This window comes from Centroberyx gerrardi, chromosome 21 (genome assembly GCF_048128805.1).
Source record: "Centroberyx gerrardi isolate f3 chromosome 21, fCenGer3.hap1.cur.20231027, whole genome shotgun sequence".
NCBI lineage: Eukaryota > Metazoa > Chordata > Actinopteri > Beryciformes > Berycidae > Centroberyx > Centroberyx gerrardi.
Genome location: NC_136017.1, coordinates 10,153,399 through 10,175,530, shown reverse-complemented (window position 1 = coordinate 10,175,530; position 22,132 = coordinate 10,153,399). Strand labels below are relative to the sequence as shown.

Below are 22,132 nucleotides of genomic sequence, written 5' to 3'. Positions count from 1 at the left end.
AAAGCAATGTAAAAAGTAGATTACAAAAAGTTAATAGGCTACTCATGAATCGTTCGTTATTTCAAAAGTATTAGCCTACTATTAGCCTACTTTAGGTATTACTCCCCGAGAACAGCAGCCGTTGCATTTATGGCTACTGCTTTACCGTTAAAACTCCAAAATTGGCGGTTGCACCCCGTTACTTTAACAAACTCGCGATAACTCAGATACGCAGCAACCTGCGTTGATGTCCAATGTCGTTGACATCATAAAATCAAAGAAATTAGGATATTTCAACCGGGGGAAAGTAAACTTTTCTGCCATTTTTTTCCCAGCTAAACTAGCTTAATGTGTGCGTGGACGACAGCTAAATATGGGGAGAATGAATCGGAGAGGTGTAGTTTTTGGATAATTTAACTTAAAGCTGATAGCCTGTGTAGAACTGGAGACTGTAATGTTACGACAAAAATGGAAACAGAACGGTAATTCCTTCCACTGTTCGTCACCGGGAGTGTAGCCTAATATCATCACGGTAACGCGTTACTTAAGTAATCCGTTACCACCCAGCTCTGCCTCCACCGTCTCTCCGTCTGGCGCTTTGTCTATACGCATCCATGTGGTTTTTCCCTTCGCAGTGTCGGTGTTGAGCCTCTCCGCTCTGCCAGCCTCACAGCCATTGGCCTCAGAGACCATCAGTCTTCCCTTCACAACAATAGACCCTCACACGCACACAGACACACACACACACGCACCCACACATACACACACGCACCCACACACAAAACACGCGCAGTGCTTTCGAGGAGCGACGGTGAAATGTTGGTTAAACTGCGGCTTACCGACTCCTTTCTCTCCAGCTTCACGTCGGCGAGGAGCGCGGTGAAGCCTCTGATATGCGCTCGCCCGGGGACGCATCGGAGTTGAAATAAGGGAATAAGGGGGGGTCGGAAAAAAGCAGAAGGGGGGAGATTTTTGTGAGGATGACTGACTGGTGACAAAGAAAACGGGGAGCCCCTCTGGCTTCGGCTGTCACCCGCTAGAACTTGATAGAAGGCGTTTTTTTGGGGGGGGACTGGCTTGCTCTTATTTGGACAGCCAAAGATTTTTTTTTATTATTTTTGGAGGGGAACCATGCCTGTCCGGAGGGGTCATGTTGCGCCACAAAACACATTTTTGGGAATAATTATTCGGAAATTCGAAGGACAAAGTGAGTATATTTCCCTTCTGTACAGTGTTGTGTGGGTGCGTTGCGCTGCCTTGTTTGGCTTTGTGTCCTGCTGCATCCAGAGAACAAGTATTTAATCGTTAGGAAACAATGTTAGGCCTTCTTTTTCATTGTCAAACCCGATTTTAGTTGATGGATCATGATGGACATAATATAGTAGACTAATTCTGATATTTCCAGTAATCTCGATATTAACTGTGTGCGTGAAGTTATGAGTCAGACGTCCAGGAAAAGGTCATAATAAGTTAAATAGCCTGTTCCCATATTAAGCAGCAGGTCTGTTTTAGCGCTGGAGTGCCTCTTCATAGTGCCCTCTTGCTCCAATGGAAATTGGTGTAGTTAAAAAAGGTGCATGTGAGAAACAAGGATTAAGTGATTTAATTACTTCCAGACCATAACCCAGAAATACCTACATTACCCTTATTAATTAAATCCCCCAGTTATGTTTTGTTTTCATAGATTATTCATAAGCAGCGCTGTGTCGCTCCACACCTCGCTGGAGGCCTATTGGATAAAGCAAAGGAGTAACCAACCTCAGTCGGGCAATCTACCTATAAATCTGTTTTTGCAGCTGGAAATGTAAAAAATAGGTTTTCCCTCACATTTTAATTCCTGTATTGTCTGTGTATTAATCTCAAATAGCTCCCTAAACATAGACGGTGCAATAATTTAGCTTGTATCATCAATATAATTGTAAATTCCCACAACAGCTATTGAGCAGCTCTCACAAAGCAATTCAGCCTGCTTATGAAGTTTCATTTTACATATCCATGGGAACAGCTGAGCACCTATATTTAGGGGTGTAGTGGAGGGTAATCCCATGTAAACTCAGTATACCCACCTTTTTGTTTGTGAAATAAAGATTAAAAAAAATAGAGAATAATAGCATCCTATGTATGTTTGATTTTTTTTTTTTTTATTTGTATACCCATTTTATTTATGTATGTATTCATTTAATATTTATTGATATACCCAGATGTTTACTTACCACTACATCATAGGCTACAATATGTCTTCTTTGCATGGTGTTCTTGTTTACATGATATTCTGCTCATGAACAAATTAACCCTCTCCCTCCCCCAATCCTCCATTTAATACGATTTTCCCCTCTACCCCTCCACAGATAAGAAATTCATCATAGCCAATGCCCGGGTGCAGAACTGCGCTATTATCTACTGTAACGACGGCTTCTGTGAGATGACGGGCTTCTCCAGGCCGGACGTCATGCAGAAGCCGTGCACGTGTGACTTCCTGCACGGCGAGTTCACCAGCCGGCACGCCGTGGCCCAGGTGGCCCAGGCGCTGCTGGGCTCCGAGGAGCGCAAGGTGGAGATCACCTACCACCGCAAGGATGGTGAGTGCTGTGGGCAGCGGCCGCTCTTGTGTGGGCTTGGCTGGAGTGTACGGCACCGCAGATGCAGCCGTTGTAGAAGTCACACTTTTCTCTGTATGCTTGCTGAACATCCCCAAGGAGGGAATTGTTTGGAAAAGTCATGTTTTGTTCTGTTTTCCACCATCACAATTGCTAGGAATGGCCTGTTAATTAGCTGGTTGAGAGACAGTTAAGTTTTGTGTTGCAGTGTATGACTTTGGTTCTGCTGTGTACCATTCAGGAAAGAATTCCCTGCAGGATAGATGCAGGATGAATGTGTGAAGGGTGACTTTTACAATGTCTGCTACTCCAGGTATGCAGTGGGTCATTTTTAGTACCGAGTCGGCTCTATGTGGAGCATTTTGCAGCAGCCCGGCATCACTGAGTTCACCCGTTTGGAAGCCCGAGGGTGGAATAGCAGCTGTGAATGTTTCCTTCGCTGTAAAGTCCAGTTTTGAAGTGATGCAAACGCTGGGTGGCTGGGAAAGCTGTTCATTAGGCTGCACCGCAGAGTGAAGCCTGGGTAGGATGTAGCTCACTTCCCTGTAGAATAACGTCAAGAGACTGAGGTGTTTGGTTTCACTGTTTGGCTTCTCCTCTGTTTTTGTTCTCATCATTTCCAAAAAAAATATCGTAGCCACTATATACTGTATTCCACAGTCATACTGCCTTCATGCACCTAACTTAAATCTTCTGATTGAAGCCTTTAAAAGCACAGTCAGGTACATTGTTAGCACTAACTGATGTGACTATCCTCTGTAGCTGGCTGAATCTGTACTGCCCACCCATAGCTTAGTATAATCTATGGGCTGGCATATGTTGCTTATGAATACTGCACGCAGATCATGACTTGGCATGACAGCTGGTATTGTTTTGATGAGTTACAAGTCGAGCTCCCGAGTGAAAGTTTAAACCAGTCGTATCAACTATCCTGGTTCAGGCGGAGTTCATGCGGTGACCTCTAACAATGACATATGTATCCAGATGATTAAGCCTCCTTGCGTAACAGTTAAGGTGTAATCATTGGGCTTGGTGAAGTTTGACTATGGCAGAGATAGGGCTTAATAGTTTTATAAGACCTGGCTGGGGATCACCATTGGTCAGGTCACGCAATCATTTAAACTATGGTATAAGAGAAGAACTGTGAAATAAGGCTCCTGATCTGGAGGAAGAGTTAAAGTTTGTGTCAGGTTACAAACAGTTGGATTTCCCATGGTTGGATAGAGAAACAAGATGGCATCCAGGAGTAGTATGGGATTGCTTTGGCATTTGATGTGTGAAAGGAGCTCTGGGTCAGCAGTGATGGCGACATGTGGTCTTTAAAGATCGACTATTCTTGTGTGTGTAATTCACACTCATGCAGGTATAAGAAAACCTAGTGGGAGAGATGAAACTGTGGCGTAGATTAGGTTGAAGATGGTTTACAGAACAGTTAGGAATGATGGCATCCTTGGAGAGAAAGCTGTGTGAGGGGCAAAGGTCAAAAGAGTGAGATGGAGCTACAGAATAATACTTGAGGGAGTAGGCCTAGTCAAGTAACGATGTCTGCTTATGTTTTTTTAAACGTCCATGCAAGCGTCTATCCTTGAGACTGTCAATATGTTACCTATAGCCTATGGACGCAACACTCCCCCTGTCAGTTCCCAGTGCTTGAGAGGAGAGTGTGCTTTTGTGCTTGGGGGGAATCAACCGCCCTGCAACAAGTTTCACATCACATCCGACCATAACACGTGTGATGCCTCTCTAGGATAGTGTATTCTCATCTGAGCCAAGCTGGGGGTTCCATCTGCATTGATCTGCTGAGCAAACAGCATTAATGAGGACACAAATACCTTCATGTTGCATTGATCTTCAAAACCGGTGTGTTGGAGAGGGGAAATCAATGACGGCCGAACGCCCTCCCTGCACCGGCTGGCCCCCGGGAGACTTGGATAAAAAGAGCTGGAGGGCTTCTGGCTGTCGGACCTGCAGCGGAGGAACAGGCCTCATTACCATTCTGAATCCCGTGTCTCTAATTACCTCAGTGTTTTCCTCTCACCTGACTCGGTGCCTTCTCCAGGGAGGGTCATACACCTCTTTCAACCAGGCAAACTGCTCTTATAATCCTCCTTTTAATAACAAGCAAGTAGGGCTGCACAATTAATCACAGATAATCGGATATTGCAATTTTTTGTTTCCACAATTAATAATCATGTAATTCGGCAATATCGAAGTGTTATATTTTCAATTCCCGGTGTGGTATATCAAGCATATACATTATGCATGACCAATCATAACCTTTCAATGTGCAACATGCACCCATGTGACCAAAAACCAAAGTTCAGATGGAGAAGCAGGCAGCTTCGGTGGGAAAGGAAGAGAGAAACCTTGCATAGAGCATCCTTGGAAAAACACAGCCAAAAGCAAAGTGCAAAATACCTAAAAGTGGATCATCATCTGTTTTTTGGAGATACACTGGTTTTAAACCAGATGACAAACAAGTGCAGATTCTGTGCAAAGTTTGCCTTAGGGTTGTAACTGTGCCCCAAAGCAATAACGTAGTTATTATTTATTTGAATTTTGTAAGACAGTAAGGATGAAAACAAGGCTTTCTAGCAGTTGCTACTTTGAGGAATAGTGCACTGAAAAAAAAGTGAAAATGGATGTTAAGGTGCAAAAGTGCAATAAATTCAGGAAAGTGAGACAAATAATTGTGATTAATAATCCTGATCACAATATTTAGCAAAATAATTGGTATTATAATTTTTGCCATAAATTGTAGCACTGTAAGCGAGCATAGATTCCTTTTTTATTACATTTTGAAGCAACCTAGACCTACAGTTTGGCACTGATCCAGAGCCTCAGTCAGACCTCATTCTCCTTCCTATCTCCTACCTCCCCCCACCACACACACACACACACACACACACACACACACACACACACACACACACCTCAGTCCCCATCTCTATTGTCTCCTGCATTGGAATTCCAGGGGAAATGTGATTGCGGCAGGCTGATTGCTCTTCTCGTGGTGGACCACTGGGGTTTCTGCAAGGCAATCTTCTTCGTTTTAATCCTGTGACCCAGGGTCCAGAGAAACGCATCGCCCGCCGTCCTTTACAGTCCATGAAGGAGATTCTGCTCGTCAGCAGAATCTATGGCAGATTCTTAATGCTTTATGATTTGTGCCTCTGGTGAACCTCTGGTCCTTTTGCCTCTTAGCGCACGCATCTCTGTGACCTCTACAATAGAAGTAGCTGTGTGTGTCATTTTGGTGGCAGAAGTTTATTTAAAACCCCTTTACATGACATTTAGATGCTGAGTTGTTCGCTGCGCTTGCTTCGAGTCTAATCTCTTAAACTCCGGACAAACTAGCTTTTCTCAGTGTGGGCTTTGCCATTCTGATTTTGTCCAAGGCCACCCCTCTCAATTTCCCTTCTTTCCTTAAAGTGCCATCCTATACTTTTAATTTACCACCTTAAGAATTACTGTTGTGTGCTGACAGATGTTAATTTGTTAACGGTTATGAGTTTAATGGGTTTGCTGTAAGTCTACTTATAGGGAATTCTGAACATGTAACTCACAACTCCGTTGCCTAGCATTAGGCCAATGTAATGTGAATCAAGAGAAATTGTTATATAATTAATGTAGTTATATCATCTGAATTACACAGTGACGCGTTTCTGCTATTCTGTGGTGTGCTTTGCTGCCATTTTCCCCCATATTGCTGCGTTTTAGTTGTTGTTTCCATTCTTAAGCAATGGAAAACAAACCTGTGCCAGTGCAAGAGAACAAGAGAATCCTGCGGTAATCATTATGCATAATGTAGTGTGTGTGTATGTTGTGTGTGTGTGTGTGTGTGTGTGTGTGTGTGTAAGACATTCAGACAGGTGTGTGTAGGTGTTTGTGTGAGTGTGTGTTTGTGTACGTGTGTTTGTTTGTTTGTTTGTTTGTTTGTTTGTGTGCTCTCGCATGCATGTATGTGTGTAGTTGTGTACTTGTGTGTGTCTATGTGTCTCCTCAAGACAGAGGAGTGCTTGTGCCTGTGTGTGTATGTGTGTGTGTGCGCACGTCTGTGTCTTTCTCTGTGTCTTTGTCTGTCTGAGTTTTTGTAGATTAGACAATGCAGATCTCTCCACCACCTGTACCCCACTCAGCCAGCCAATTTCGAATTTCACCTAATGAAGTGCAAACTCGAGCCAAGCACTTGCCAGATAAAAGAATTGATTCACAAACCATGGACAAACAAATTAGCTAGTAATCGTTACAAGTACAAACTTTTTCATTCTTCTAATGTGGGCTTGCAAATCTCGGCAGTTCGACTAGATTCTAACAACCTGAAAAGTCTTTTTGAGGACAGCTATTTGTAGTTAGCCTATCAGTGCTTTAGATCTGGTTTTGCAGATATCTAACCCCTTAAAGTAATACTCCATGACATTTTTATGGCCTGGCTTTTTCGTTTGCTGTTCTACACTCTGTGTAGCTGTGTTCCAGTGTTGTGTCAAAATTTGTTTCACCAGAAAAAATGTGTTTCCTCTGGTGGTGTGTCTTTGCTTCAATTTCACACCAGGCAAGAAAATAACCGCATCATTTCAGTTTTTGTGGATTGTTTTTCTATCACTGGCTTTTCAAACCGTAAAACAACGTTTTAAAAACATTTCATGGGATTGCAAAGAATAAGTAGCCTACTGAAAGTATAGTTGCCTCCCATAAGCATCCATTGACTTTACAAGGAAGTTGTCAGGCTATATTTTAGTGTGCTTATCATTTATTAACCACATTTCCTCCACAATAATTTACTTAGGCTATACACATTTTGGCACAACACCGGGAAAGAGCTACCCGGCGTGTAGAACAGAAAATATATCAGCTGGTGCACAGGAAATGATGCGTTTTACATTATCTGAAGCAGCAGCAGTTTGTTTGGAATAAATAGAAGCAATGACCACACCACAGCAATGAGCGCTTAGCAACAAAGATGTCCACAAAATAAAATAAAAATAATAATAATGCTGCAGATTGTCACTTTAAATTAATATGTGTATCCCTTTAGATATTTTGAAAGCGTTGAAGGAGCCTCATATAGAGCATCATTTGCTCCAGCTACAGGTGTGAGCAGAGAGCAGCCCCAGGAAATAACACATGACAGAGCATGACAAGCATCGACAAAGCCGTCACTCCATTCTGTGGGCATACAGTAAATTCTGGACCACTGCCAGGGTTTGGAGTTTAGGGTTCACTTCCCTCTGGCACTGGTGTATAAAGGAAAGGAACATGCATAGAGATATTGGGAACATGCTTCTCAGTGCAATTAGACATGACATTAGTAAGGAGCTGGATTTGCTAGTGATGATCTGTCCTCATCAAAAACAAATGCAAATGGCAAAACAATGACCATGGCCAAGATTGCTCAAGCCCCCATCTGTTTCAGATCTTACATAATGACAATGTACTGCGCTTAGATAATGCTAACAATCAATGCTTCTTAGTCTGCTGTGTTTGATATGTGAATGGATGCATTGTCGTCACGCCCCATACTTCAGCTTTACAAATAAATTGCCCAGGTTGCAGATTTAGCCTGTAACTCTGCTTGTCTATTGTCGAAATACAGCTGCATCCGGAAATCACTTGGGTAAAAATAAATAAATAAATAAAAAACAGTTCTAACCAACGCAACACATATTTATGCAGCAACAATTGCTCTATTTGCCTCTCCATTCAAGTATTCAAATGGAATAATCACAGCGTGTTGGTTTCTGTACTGAACAGCGCACTCTCCGGGTCCTTGGTCTATCAGGAAATCCATAAGCTCAGTGCGCAGTAAAAGCTCTCACTCATAAATAACAAACGAGACAGAGAATGTCAAGCTGTAATTGGATTAAAGTTGGTTGTGTTTCACATTGATGCTCGCTGAGTCATCAAGGTTTTCTGCTCACCTTTAAAATGCCTCATATCAGTTTAGCAACTTGAAATCTTGCCTAGTGTTTGGTATCATTGGTGTCATTATGTTTGGTATCATCTTTTGTTTGCTATCCAAACAAAAGAGCAAGAATACCTCACCTTGGGGACTGAGATGTTACACTGCGAAAACATAATACGTGTGTAATGGAAACGGCATCATCAGACCTTGCTTTGCTGTCAAATTGCTTAGTAATCGTTGGGAAAATAAGTGATTGTATGCAGGGCAGCGTAGGTGGTTTGTATACATTAGAAAATTCAATACCGGATCTCTAGGGGTCGAACTGGCAGCAAACATCAACACACTGCAAACTATGGGAGGCAGTGAGTATGCAAATAGCGGATTAAATTGGACAGTCATTAAAGAAATTCAAAAATAGTTCTTGGCAGCGGTGGAGTAACAGTGCCGCAGCTGTGTAGCAAAAATGTAAAATGTGTTATTTTAAATGTAATATTTTACCATGGCTACGTCTATACAGCAGCCTTTTTACATTTGATGGTACAAATACAACTCCATGCTTCTCACAGAGATCAGTTGCATAAATGCCACATTCAGCCGCTTGATATGGATTTACCACTACAAAAACCATCCACCTTAACAAGTCATTCAATGTAGTATTGAATCTTAAAATGTTATTTTCCTTTAAACAAGTGGAAAAACCCGCAAATGTGTTGAGATAGTTGTTTCCAATTTTCTTGATATTAGTGGAGTGGTCAGCCTTAGTCTGCCTTGATAGAAGATATGACACTGAACTGAAACAAGTGAAACTGCATTGGACACAAGTGGAATTATCTCACCCTTATTGGCAGAAATGTTAAATTGTTTTAAGAAAAGAAAAAGATTTAAGATGGAATATGAACTTGCCACGATGGACATTTTTTGCAGTGTACAGTAGGTGTTATGTAGCCTACATCAACTCCACCTACCTTGAACCAGTCTTTATAATAACAAGTAACAACTGAAGCCAATGTGTGAGGCTCCGTAGCCTCAGAGCAACACGGACACGATGAGGGATGACGATATGACTTGGGTTATTTGCCTGAAGCGGCCTGAGTTTGATTGAATGACTCCGGAGCACAGAGAATGGAAACCAATTCTTGTAGATTCGCTGCTGTGCAAACAAGATAAGCTTTTATGCCGTTTCGCCTGCAGTCTCTCTTCCACATCCCCAGGTTTAGCTGTCTTTGAGAGCATACAGCTTGTGTCTGTGAGAGACATATGCACGAAGGGAGGTAGAACGAGGGACTGAGGGAGAGAAAGAGAGAGAAACGGAGAGGTAGAGGAAGAAAGGAGCAGAGTAGACGCAGAGAGAGTAACGGTGACAACAAAGAGAGAGCGGCAACAACATTAGAGACATGAGGTGGGGGAGGTGGAAAGGAGTGATCGAGCAAAAATATGTGTATTTGTGTGTGTGTGACAGAGAGTGACGGAGTGAGTGAGCAAGCAAGAGAGAGAGTGAGTGAATGAGGGAGTCAGAGAGAGAGAGAGAGAGAGAAAAAAAAATTCAGGTGCAGCTGAATATCGGATGGCTGCTTCCATTCCAGGAACGCCCTCTTGAATCCAATCCAGCAGCTTGAGAGCTGGTTCAATTATAGATGGCCCTAGTTCTGCAAGGCGAGGTCTAGCAGCCATCCAGAGAGTGTCTGTCTCTCTCTCTCCAGAAGAGGGGGTTTCCACATCAGGAGAGAGCAGATAGACACATAAAAATATACTCAATTGACTAGTCTAAACATTTTGGCATTCGTTGTAACGTCCCACCTATCTTGTACTTCCACCAGGTTAAAATAAATGCTAAGAATTACTGGCAAGTAGTATTTGACTATCTGTCTGTCTGTCCAGCCGCCCTCATTTGTTCTCATGAGCCTGAGAGAGAGCAACGCAGCCGTAATGAACGAGCCCCCCTCTCTCCATCTAAAGGTAATAGATAGCAGGTGACATGGACAGATATGTGTTTGCGGCAAAGCCTTCGATTTCCTCTACATTCATGCCTCACAGCGGGTCTCGTTTATAATGAGTCTCTTCGATGGCTTTCCCGGGCCGTCGGCGAGGAGGAGAGGCTACAGAATTACAGATCGGTCATTTAAAGGAAGAGGGGATTTTAAGTTAGTCTCCCTGGCTGTTGATTTTTGAAGAAGCCATTGTAAGCATGAGGTTTTAAACACAGAATCAGTGTAGAGACGCTGTGGTTTTCCAGCCGCATTTCAAATGTACCTCACTGTCACCACCTACAAATTTTTGAACCGTTCAGATGATTTTCCTCTTGCCTATCACGCTCTCACTTCCCCATCCCTGGAAGAAAATAGTCTGTCTGTGCAGTACAGCATAGTGTTGTCCTGGCAACCGTTGGAGGAGGCATGATATATCATTGTAACTCTCAAATTCATCTTGGCATGTCTGCCTATAGGGTGCAAAGCTGGAGAACAGAAGAGACTACTGGGACCCAGTCACAGGATCCTGGTGTCGCCATTAAAAGCAGAATCAGAGTCGGTTCAAATTGCCAAGTATAGTTAATGTAAAGGAATTTGCCTTGGTGACGTTGGTGTAGAAACATATTGACTGCCACAGCTTCATTGTACATTCTGACGCACATAAAGACAACAGGATCTCACAAAATACAAAGAAAGTGCAAGGCATACAGAACAGTAAACTCACTCTGCATATACGCATTCCTCATTTACTGACAAATGGCTTTATTCAAACTGACTTTCTTTAATTCAGATCACTTTGCAAGCTACGAATAGACATGATGATTAAGTTTCAGAACACTTAAAATTCATTAGCATACAAGTAAACAATGTTAGATAGAGCAGCATAAAATGTCATGTGTTTTATAGTGAATGGGACTAAAACCATTACACCATCATTTTGGCGTTTATCTCTGTTTTAAAGGATCCATACTGCATCAATGTATAGCTTGATAAAACAGGTATAGATGATGACTTTGTAAAAAAAGAAGTACACTGGTTTCTAGATAGATAGTAAACTATTTCCATGCTCTTTATGTATGTTATGAGTCATCTGACGTCTTCTGTACATGCAGTAAGAAGTCTAGTTTCCTTATACAGCTCAGGTCAGAGGATAAGCCAATGCCTAAATTATTCAACATATTTTCTAGATATAGGCTCTCCACTGCATGTATCATTACTCATTAATATAATTCCACACCATATAATATAATATAATTCTGCTGCATAAATCACAGTAAAGGTCATTACACATTTCATTCTGAATGAAAAGGGGATTAATTCAAACATTAGCATTCAACATTTGCAGAAAATACTTGACAGAAAAAGGCAAACTCCTGCAAATAAAAAAAAAAAAACAACTCACCAGTGTTGAATTTTCATGATATACCATATTTTCAGTGCGCAAGTAGTAACAGGAATACATAATATCACAGTTTTTTTAGGTAAAAGAAGAAAACAAGATATACCTGCAGTGGCCTTAAATTGAGAAAAATAGTAAATATGTACATTAGCGGACAAATTTATATATTTACTGTTTCTCCACCTTCACCTTCACCTTGCGTTTAGTTCGTAGCAAGGACATTCAGATCAATAACCAATTCCTTGGGTGGCCGTTCCCCTTTCCACTGTTTTCCTGATGGGTTATTCTTTACAGTCATAGATCTTGACATCAGCCCCTTCTCGAAGGTCATCCTGACCAGTCAAATGAGCTGCAAGGCCAGCTGCACCTGGTCGTTACCTGTGTGACAAGACTGGAGCGTTACTTCATCAGAATAACACTCACACAAGCATTAACAAAATCCATTTTTAAGCAAACGCCTTGTTTTTTTTTTTAACACAAATCACCTTTTCTTTCTGTGGTTGTAATGTCCTGTCAGTTTGTACCAGGGTTCAGCGGATATGGGATTTGAAAACGGATACAGATATTTTTAGACTGAAGTCACCAGTAGCTGATATTTTGTGCCGATATTCAATATCTTTAAATTTGAGCTTTTCCATGGCAAAAGAATACAAATAATCAGTTTCTTAACCCTAAACCCAAACCCATTAACCTTAACCCTTTCTAGGTTTTGACCAATATGGGATTTTGAAAGCCGATACTGATATTTTTTAGAATGAAATTGCCGATTTTGTGCTGACATGTAATATCTTTAAATTTCACCATTGTCATGCGATAAAAATTCCAAGTATTCAGTTTACCTGGGTGGAAAAGCCTCTGAAATGGCATTTAGACCATTTCAGAGATTAATGAAATTCTTTTAGGGTTAGCTGTATTAAATTAATTTATAAAATGTTCAAAGAAGGTGATGTCTCTGCAGGCTTTACAGACTGTTTTTATATAGCTGTGGTCAGGGAGGAACCTCCATCATATCAGCGGTGGACAACATGAATGGGCGATATCTGATATGAGGCCAATATCTGCCTGATAAACCAGTCTAACCCAAGTTTGTTAATGAAATCAAACTATTTTGCAGGTGCTGTGTCAGTGAATATACTGTATGTAGGCCATGGTGGCGTTGCATGGCTCTGGATTAAGGCGGCACGCGCTGCCATGGTGCGATGGCAGTACCACATCCAGACATGCAGCAAACAAAGGGTTAGTCTGACAGCCCCCTCCCCCATCCCCGCTCCTGCTCCAACACCTCCAACCCCCTCGCCTTGCAGATCCCCCTCCCCCTTGTCTCTCCTCATCCTTATCGAGGGGCTCACCCCCGCCCCCCCACACCCCCACACCCCCAACCCCCACCCACCTTCCACAGCTGTGCACCAGGCAGCCCCCGTGCATGGGAGATGCCATTCATGCAGCCGGTATCTGGGAGATAAATGAGAGCTGGCTGGATGTCGGCGTGGAGGAAGATTTCCCCAGATTATATGTGTTTGTATACATTTAAACACACATACGTGCACATAAACGTTAGGAAATCCTGGTTTCAGAGTGTCCCACGTGAGTGCGGTTAAAAGCTTTATTGATAAGCGTGGTGATTCACTCCCTCCGTCACACAATCGCTGCTGTCAGTGCGTGATTTCAGACCTTGATCCCTGCTTTTCTCCCATTCATAGATTAGATATGCAGAGAGCACATCTGTGAATGAACAGCCATTCAGATTTTTTTTTCTTTTCTGTCAGGCAATTCCATTCATTAGATTATGCGTTGGCCTGATCGTTTTCATTCATGTGGGGTTTGTTTAACATTTAATCAATTTCTAGATGTATTTGCGGGATTTAAAGTATTAGCGAGTTTTCCTCTGAGTGCGCTTTTCTCACCGAGATGTTGCTGGGATTTTCAAAGAGTTCTCCATCCCTCTGAGGCGTTCTGGGATGATTTGTAAGGGCAGGGCCGACGCTCGGCAAGGTCATTTATATGTCGATGTTAGGACCTTCATGTCCGGACCCGACAGCGCTCGGTGTCTGACCCTTTAAAAATCAGCTGACTCAAACATTGTTTCTACAGGCTGAATTAGGTGAAAGTGTGCATTCATGAATTGCCCCAGTTTTAGAGCCCCAACACTAAATGCCAGGCTGGGATCAGCACTTTGCGATGCCCGCGGAGTCACTTTGATGGAGATTGAATCAGCAAGCCTTTAGAGTCAGAGGGGACAGCCTACGGCCACTGGCCTGTTTCATCATTGCTACTCTTACTCTCAACAAAAGCTGACATCCCCAGATTATCAAGGCAGGGCCACGTTGGTCCAGCTCTGACATCTCTCTGTGGGTTCTCACTGTCCATTTGAGTCCTCTTCACGCATTCCGTCCAGCGGAGACGGACCAGGACTGATATTGTTTGCGTTCTCCTCATTCCTTTGCTGCGGAGATATTGAAATGCTGATTCCTTGAAGTTTTTGACAAAATGAATTAATCATTACAGCGCTGCAATCAGACAAGTGTGACAGGAATTGGAGCTTTTCAAGCTTCAACAGTGCTCTTTAATTGCATTTGTTTGAATGTCTACAGGAGCTATCACATTTTGGTAAATGTTGTAATTGCTTTTACTTGTATGACTTGTGCCATGCCCTCTTGTCAGCCCAGGATCCTTCAGCGTGGTCTCGGCAATTTGAATTATATAGACTACATCTTTTATTTCCAAACTAATTACACAGATAGTGTAGTTGATGGCAAGAATATCCAGGTTGTAAGAATTAACAAGTAACCGAATAGCCATAGTTCTGTGAAAATGGGCTTTATTTCGTCGCAGGTCTAAGAAAGTCCCTCTTTAGAAGCCGGCTGTGAGGTGTCTTGGCTGCATCAACATCTATCCAGACTGTATTTTTTTCATATCAATAATAATAATAATAAACAGGTCTATTATTATTTTGTCGCAGGTCTAAGAAAGTCCCTCTTTAGAAGCCGGCTGTGAGGTGTCTTGGCTGCTTCAACATCTATCCAGTCTGTATTTTTTTCATATCAATAATAATAAACAGTATATTTATAGCACTATTCGCAGCTTGCTGCTTGACAGAGTCCGCAGTGCCTTCAATCACCCACCACGATCTCCCAGATAACCTTTTGCAGCGACACCGCATGGTGCCCAAAGCTTCAGACAGATTATTCCTGTTAATGCTGCTATGCATGGCTTTGTTGTATTCCGTGAATTGCTTAGGCCTTGCTCCGTGACCTTACATTATCTCTCACTCACCACCACAAATCTGACGTGGCTGGATATGTAAGCCTTTCCCAGCTCCCAGCATGTCAATATAGAGTACGCTCACATTTTACATCACATTATTAGGCATAGTGTGATTTATCTGGCACTCTCATCCAGGGTGACTTACAGTGAGTGAGCAGGCAGCGGTTCAGAGTCTTGCTGACGGATGCTGGAGCAGGAGGCAGTGTCTTTTTGTGGGGATCAAACCCGTGATCTTCCACTCACAGGACTGTCTCCCTCACCAGTAGGCCGCCCTGCCTCCACTATCAGCTCCTGTTAAAAGTCGTTATGCACTGACATTTTGTAGCAATCTATACGGGCTCCGATGCACAGACATTTTTCTCATAGCATACCATCCACATTGATTTTGTCCATCTAGTTTTCCAATCCCCAGTCCTGTTGCAGGCAATATTGGCCGCCTCCATGTCCTCAAAACGATGCCATGTATTATTGCCTTAACACCCATCGGTCCTGTCAGGTCAGTGAAGACAATTGCACACTGGCACATGCGAGTAGTAATGCACTGATATGGATTTTTGACCCATTACTGATTTCCTATAATTCATATTTCTTGTAGCCTGTACCAACAGAACAGCCAATATCTTACATTTTCTTACTTATTTGTATTTGGAACTAGCTCAAGGGAAGCAACATCCACATTTTAGAGAGAAGGATTGTCAAAAGAATGATTAAGTTATTTGTTCATTGCTTTATTTTCCAATGTATCACCTCCTATGGCTTGTGTTAATTGGTCAACAGAGAGATATTGAATGAGAGTAACATATTGAGCAATGAGATTATAGAAGAGCAAAATGCCTTGCCATGGATCCAGTAACAACTTCAAGATCTTTTTAGTTGGAAATAATAATTAACCACTGGTAGTAAAACAATGTTGTTTCTTTTGCCCAGCAGAAACAATATATCACAACATCAAGGTCTTTTGCTGTTGAAAATATTGTTTCAACATCTGATAGTGAAACAAGTTATTTTCCTTTGCCAAGCTGAAATCTGGTATTTTGGTTTCATTTTTGGGCTAAAAATTAGCAGTGTGTATACTATGTGTCCCTAAATAGGAGGTTACTACTTTCTACAGTTGATGGTAGAGGTCTAACTCTGTTCTCAAGGGGGATTTATAAAAAGTGAGCAGGTAGGGGTTTGGTGTCTTGCTCAAGGACACTGCGACAGGATACAGTATCTGTGCTGATGGACACACTTGGCTGCTGCAGGGATTTAACCTGTGAGCGTTTGGTTGCGGGACAGTCTCATGAACCATTAGGCCACCCTGCTGGCACTGAGGATACGGTAACCCCAGGGATAAGGTAGCGCTCTCCCTCCTGGATTAGGGAGCCAACATTAGAGTTAAACAGCTCTTAGTATACCTGAACGTCCCCGGGGGAGAAGGGGAAGGGATCGCATTTCCCCAGAATGTTAGTCGAAAAAGAAGCCCTCCTCCCTCTGAAGAGAAAACCACTTAGTATGACTTAGTATCCCAGCTGTTCCATCCTAACAATCCTGTATCAAATCTTAAAATTGTATATTTCTTAAAATAGGTGGAAAGACTTATTTCACCTGTTTCAAATCCAATGTGTACAATTTTCTCAAACCAAGTGACAGTATCTTGGAACAAGTCATATCATTCCACTAGTGTCAAGATAAGTGAAGTAAATTTTTTTTAAAAATCTGCTTCTCATTGGAAACAAGTGACATTATCTCACCTCATCTTTTCAGGACTCACTTCCAGATTGAGTGACTTGTTAAGATGAACATGAACATTTTCGCACTGTGTAGCGAGCTAGTTATAAAGAAACGTGAAATGATGTAGTTGCCCTGACCCTCTGGCGTCGGGTCAAACGAAGAGCAGATAAGCATAATAGTACAGCAGTGAATGAGTCAGGCAGGCTGACGTGCGGACACGGGGTCAGAGCACCAGGATAAGTTGATTTGATGACAATTAGCGGTGTCAAGCTGAAGAAGTTCCCTCCTGAGCTTTTGACAGAGATGGAGGGAGAGAGAGAGGGATAGAGAGATGGAGAGAGAGACAATGAGAGATGGAGACAGATGGGGAGAGAGATTGGGAGACAGAGATGAAGAGAGGGAGAGAGAGGCAGCGAAACGTGAGGAGAGAGAGAGAGAGAGAGATGCAGAGATGGATGGAGGGGGAGAGAGAGAGAGAGAGATAGAGAGAGATGCTATCTTAACCCCTCTAGCAGTGCAGCACCAACCAACAGCTCCCTGCTGCTGGAAGCTCAGCTCACATCAGTGTCACTCACTCATGCTCTCTCTCACACACACACACACACACACACACACACACACACACACACACACACACGTACACACTATGTCTATTAAGCCAGGCTGCAATTTAAAATTATTTCAACTGTCCGAGATACTCTTGGCAGTGGTTTCTCCAAATGAGGGCTATCAAGAATCCCATATGCCACTATTCCACAATCACTGTCAGACACAACCAGCAGGCAGATGTTGAACCAGTGTGTGTGTGTGTGTGTGAGAGAGAGAGAGAGAACTTGACTGGATGCATTTGAATCCTCCTGCTGATCAATGTGTATGTGTGTGTGCGCTTAAGCTACCCTGCTACTCTGAATGAGCACATTGAGCTGCATTGTCTTAATTATTGATAGTGGAAATAGAATCTAATGAAATTTCCAGCTTCTTGAAACTAGAACTCCTCTCACTGCACTGCCTATTTATAAGTGCACACTCTCACACTCGACAATTCCTATTTGTTCAATTATTTAAATTATCCTCGGAGTGTGCAAAATGTTAGTTGTCGTAACATACAAGGATTCCCCGTGGTCAGAAGTACGGCTCCGCTGTGATACAACGATATAACATCATGTTTAAGATTTCAGCAGCTGTCACCCACTCGGCACAATGAAACAGAACTTCAGTTAAAGGGATAGGTTACCCAAAATGTTCAAAATGCATATGCACAGTATGTAATCTAACTGTCCTTAGCACCAAACATGGTGGACTCTCCTCCACCCAAAACAGGTATTTACTCTAAAATATCACCCAACTGGAAGAATTTCCCACTTATCCACTTTTGAGAAAAATACCATTTTTATAACTGAATGTGAGACTAACTGATTTGTTAAAATGCATGTTTTTTTTGCAGAACTTGTAGGTGGTGAGGACGTGGGAGTATTTGCATTATGACAAAAAAGGGAAAAAAATAGATTAATTGAGACATCTTGGACTGTGAGTGATTAAGTGTGCAGCAAACCTATACATTTTAAGGTTAGTGAGGATGTTTTTTATTCTATACCGTCTCCCAGTGCATGTTGTATTAATTGGTAACCTATGGGTCATCAAAATACACATCCATGACTAGAAAATGCTCATCACTGCTTTACTTGGAGTGGAATGGAAGCGAGAAGAATATGTGGTGGAAAGTAGTGAAAGGGAATGCTTGTTCAACACCTTTTAATACAGTGGAGTAGTGAGCCCTCGAGCTTGGATCAAGGTTGAACTGACACAACCCTGATATACTGTACTTAATATAACTTTAGGGAGAGGCGGCGGGACGCACAGGACAAGCGAACTGAGGTGAAGAGGTACGGCGCTTCATAGTTGCTGATATGCCAAATGGGGAGCGCAGCGATTGTGTTGGAAGTTGGACGCGTTTAATTTTCCTAGGGCTAGGATTTGGATAGCTGCGTGTAATGGAGGCGCGCCACTGCGGGAACAGTTGGTCAGTGGATCAGTGGAATATGACAGTCTTTCTCCCTGAACTTTCGGCATGAACTCCAAGAGCGGTGCTGCTGCTGGCAGTCCAAACCCCAAGGTCAAATTATCCAAATGATGAAGAAGAAGCGTCACGCACAAAAAAATAATAAAGGCCTTTCTCTCAAGATAAGTTTTGGATGCGTAAGGCACATTCATCCGTCCATCTGTACAAATACATCGTGTTTACTCCATGACTCACGCCTGTGGTTGGACCGGTCATCAGTTTATTGCAGACACATCCATGCCAAAACAAATTGGTGCGAAGGTGACTTTGTGTGTGCGGGACTGTCCGTTCTGTCTTTTGGTTTATCAGGGTTTAAATCGAACCCCCCCCCCTCATTACAAGAGAACTACTGTGTTCACAAGAGCCCGGACGCCGGGACAAACCCAAACCGCCTCGCTCTGGGCTGAAAACGTTAAAGCACCCCTCGGCATATTGTCATGCGGCGCATTCTGTCTGTGCGCTTGGCATCATGAAGTCACGCCACACTGTGCTGTCGTCCTGCCAGGCCATCTGTGTAGCAACAGATTACCAGGTAGGCCCATTAATCCAGGTAGGCCGCGGCGCGTCGGGGAGGAAATGAAGCCGAGTGGAAAATGTTTAAATCGATAAGACCCACCTATCCACTCAGGCTTATGTCTTGTGGCTTGACTTTGACACGCCAAGCTATGCAGTAGCAACACAGGAGGCTCACTGGCCCCGCTTGTATTGTAATATATAGGATTTGCTCCGGTTCGGCTCAAGGATGTCTTAGGATGTTTATGTGGAGGTTTTGGCAGTTCTGTGCTTATCAACTCAAGTCACTTTCACCTTGCCAAACTTTGAGATTCCTTTGCTTTCCTCGCTCGCTGCAAGTCAGCACTTTTCCTCCCTCCGGCGCCCGCCAAGGATTAGAAACCAGAAAAGAACAGATTGTGTTTCTGTTTCTGTTTTTGTCCGTCACTCCATCCGTCCATCACAGTAGAGATGAATCGGGGAGGGAGATCGCTGAGTCATTCTATTTTCCAATTATTTTTTTAAAGACGGAACTGATTCTTTTGGGTTTTTTTATTTGTTTCTAAAGAGGGGGAGATAGCACCGGATGTATCAAGTGAGGGTGCTTTACTGTGTTTTGCTCCTTGCAGCTACCTCTAAATATTCAGGTCAGACGCTTTCGCTAAAGTTGTTTTAGTGCCTTTCAAAGGTGCGTTCTCTCATTACACTGCACAATGTAAACTAGCTCCATTGCCTGCTTATTAGATTTAGTTGGACAGGGAACATTCTGCTAATTAAAGCTGCTGGCAGGCTGTGTGTGTGCGCTTGTGTCTGTGTGCATGTGTGTGTGAGCCAGTGTCTGTGTGTGTTCAACTGAGAACTGTGAGCCTCGTTTGTGTTTGTGCGCGCGTGCGTGGTCGTCTGTCTGCGTCTCTTTCTATGCCTGTGTTCAACTGAGAAATGTAAATGTTATTTCTGTTTGTGTGTGTGTGTGTGTGTGTGTGTGTGTGTGTGTGTGTGTGTGTGCCCGTGTTGGTGCGCCTGTGTGTTTGTCTTTGACCCTCCGCTGAGGCGGGATATGCAGGCGGACAGGCAGAAATTTGCATCGGCAGCAGCGCCGGGGATCTGTTTGATCTGTCCACTTATAACACATCAGGTGGCCTTCCTGCAGAGAGCCTGGGCAGCCATCTCATTTCTGAGAGAGAGAGAAAGAGAGGGAGAGAGAGAGAGAGGGAGGAGGGAGAGTGACAAACAAAAAGAGAGAGGGAGAAAGAGAGAGAGACATATAGAGGATATCGGAAAGGGAAAACAGATCAGGAAGAGGAGGGAGACGGTAAGAGTGAAGGAGAAAGGATGAGGGAGAGACAGAGAAGGACATAGGGAGGGAGAAAGGCAGAGAGAGAGAGAGAGAAAAGAGAGGCGATAATGGGAAATGGAGGGGAAAGAGATGGAAATGGAGAATAAATCGTATTAACAGATTGATTTCATTTCAAAACGGGTTGATTCTGTTGTGCCTCATGACACGCTTATGCTTGAGAGTGATGGAGAAATGAATTGCAGCTCATCCCGCCTCTCTTACAGTAAACGGCAACAATTGCACCGATATCATCACTGTCGTGTTTGGATGCGGATTCAAAAACAGGCAATAGACAGACGTGCAAGACGAGCCAGAGGTTACTACAGAGATCACTGCTCACAGTTGTGATAAGCAATCTAGTCTCCACTCATTCCTATATCGCCACACACACACACACACACACACACACACCACCTAGTCCCCTCTCATCTGTGTATTGTCGAAACCCACACCTCCCTCTCTCTCCCTCCCTCTCTCACTCTCTCTCTCTCTCTACCTCTGTCTTTCTCTCTCTCTTTCACACACACCCACACACACGTGGAAAACACACACACCATCTAGTCTACTCTCATTCCTATATTGCCTAAACAAGTCCAACCATTATGCTTTCTAGAACATAATACTTAGCTCCTATGAATTATAAATGCCTATGGATTCCAAGCGGCTTATTTTTAGGGTGCACACATGCATGCCTGCATACACACACACACACACACACACACACACACACACACACACACACACAGCTTTTCAGAGCTGGGGTTATGTCCCTTCATGAGGCATGCAGAGGTTATAGTAAGCGCTATGTAGTCAGTGTGTGTGTGCACGTGTGTGTGTCCGAGTTTATGTGTGTGTGCTCATGTTTGTGCATGCATGTACAGTATGTTGATGTGAATGGGTTTGCGTGAATGATGAATGCAAATGTGAATGCAAGTGTGAAGGTGTGTGTGTGTGTGTGTGTATGTGTGCTTGGGTGTGTCTAGGTATGTGAGTGCATGCATGGGTGTGTGTAAGTATGCAAGTGTGCATGGCTACGTGTGTGTGTGTGTGTGTGTGTGTGTGTGTGTGTGTGTGTGTGTGTGTGTGTGTGTGTGTTTGGCGTCACACACAGGCATGAAATTCAACCACTGGGGAGGCATTCAATCACTATATGAGCTTAGCTTCGCCTTAGCCAAAGCTTTTCTTACTGTGTACCTGCTAGCAACGCTACAGGGGAAAATAGACCCTTATAGTGCTGTATGGTGTTGGACACACTGCAAAAAATGTTGGAGTGTGTTAAACTTTACATGTCATTTAATCTTGCATAGAGTCTTAAAACTGTATGTTTTCTTTAAACAAGTGAAACAAAACTTCTCTATAATTCTTGGGCATTCTGCTGAGTTTACGGGAGTGCTTTTAGCAATTTTCTTACTTTTTTGTCTATT

The 22,132-nt window shown here is 43.0% G+C and overlaps 1 protein-coding gene across 1 annotated transcript in view; it reads left to right on the top strand.

Moving 5' to 3' along the window:
* The first annotated feature begins 1,037 nt into the window (after positions 1-1,037).
* The window catches only part of LOC139917692 (voltage-gated inwardly rectifying potassium channel KCNH7-like), a 67,673-nt gene continuing 46,578 nt past the window's right edge, over positions 1,038-22,132 (top strand). Inside the window, exons 1-2 of the mRNA XM_071906864.2 lie at positions 1,038-1,186; positions 2,328-2,558. Of these exons, the coding sequence (XP_071762965.1) occupies positions 1,111-1,186; positions 2,328-2,558 (307 nt within the window). The 5' untranslated portion in view covers positions 1,038-1,110. The remainder of the gene's footprint in view (positions 1,187-2,327; positions 2,559-22,132) is intronic.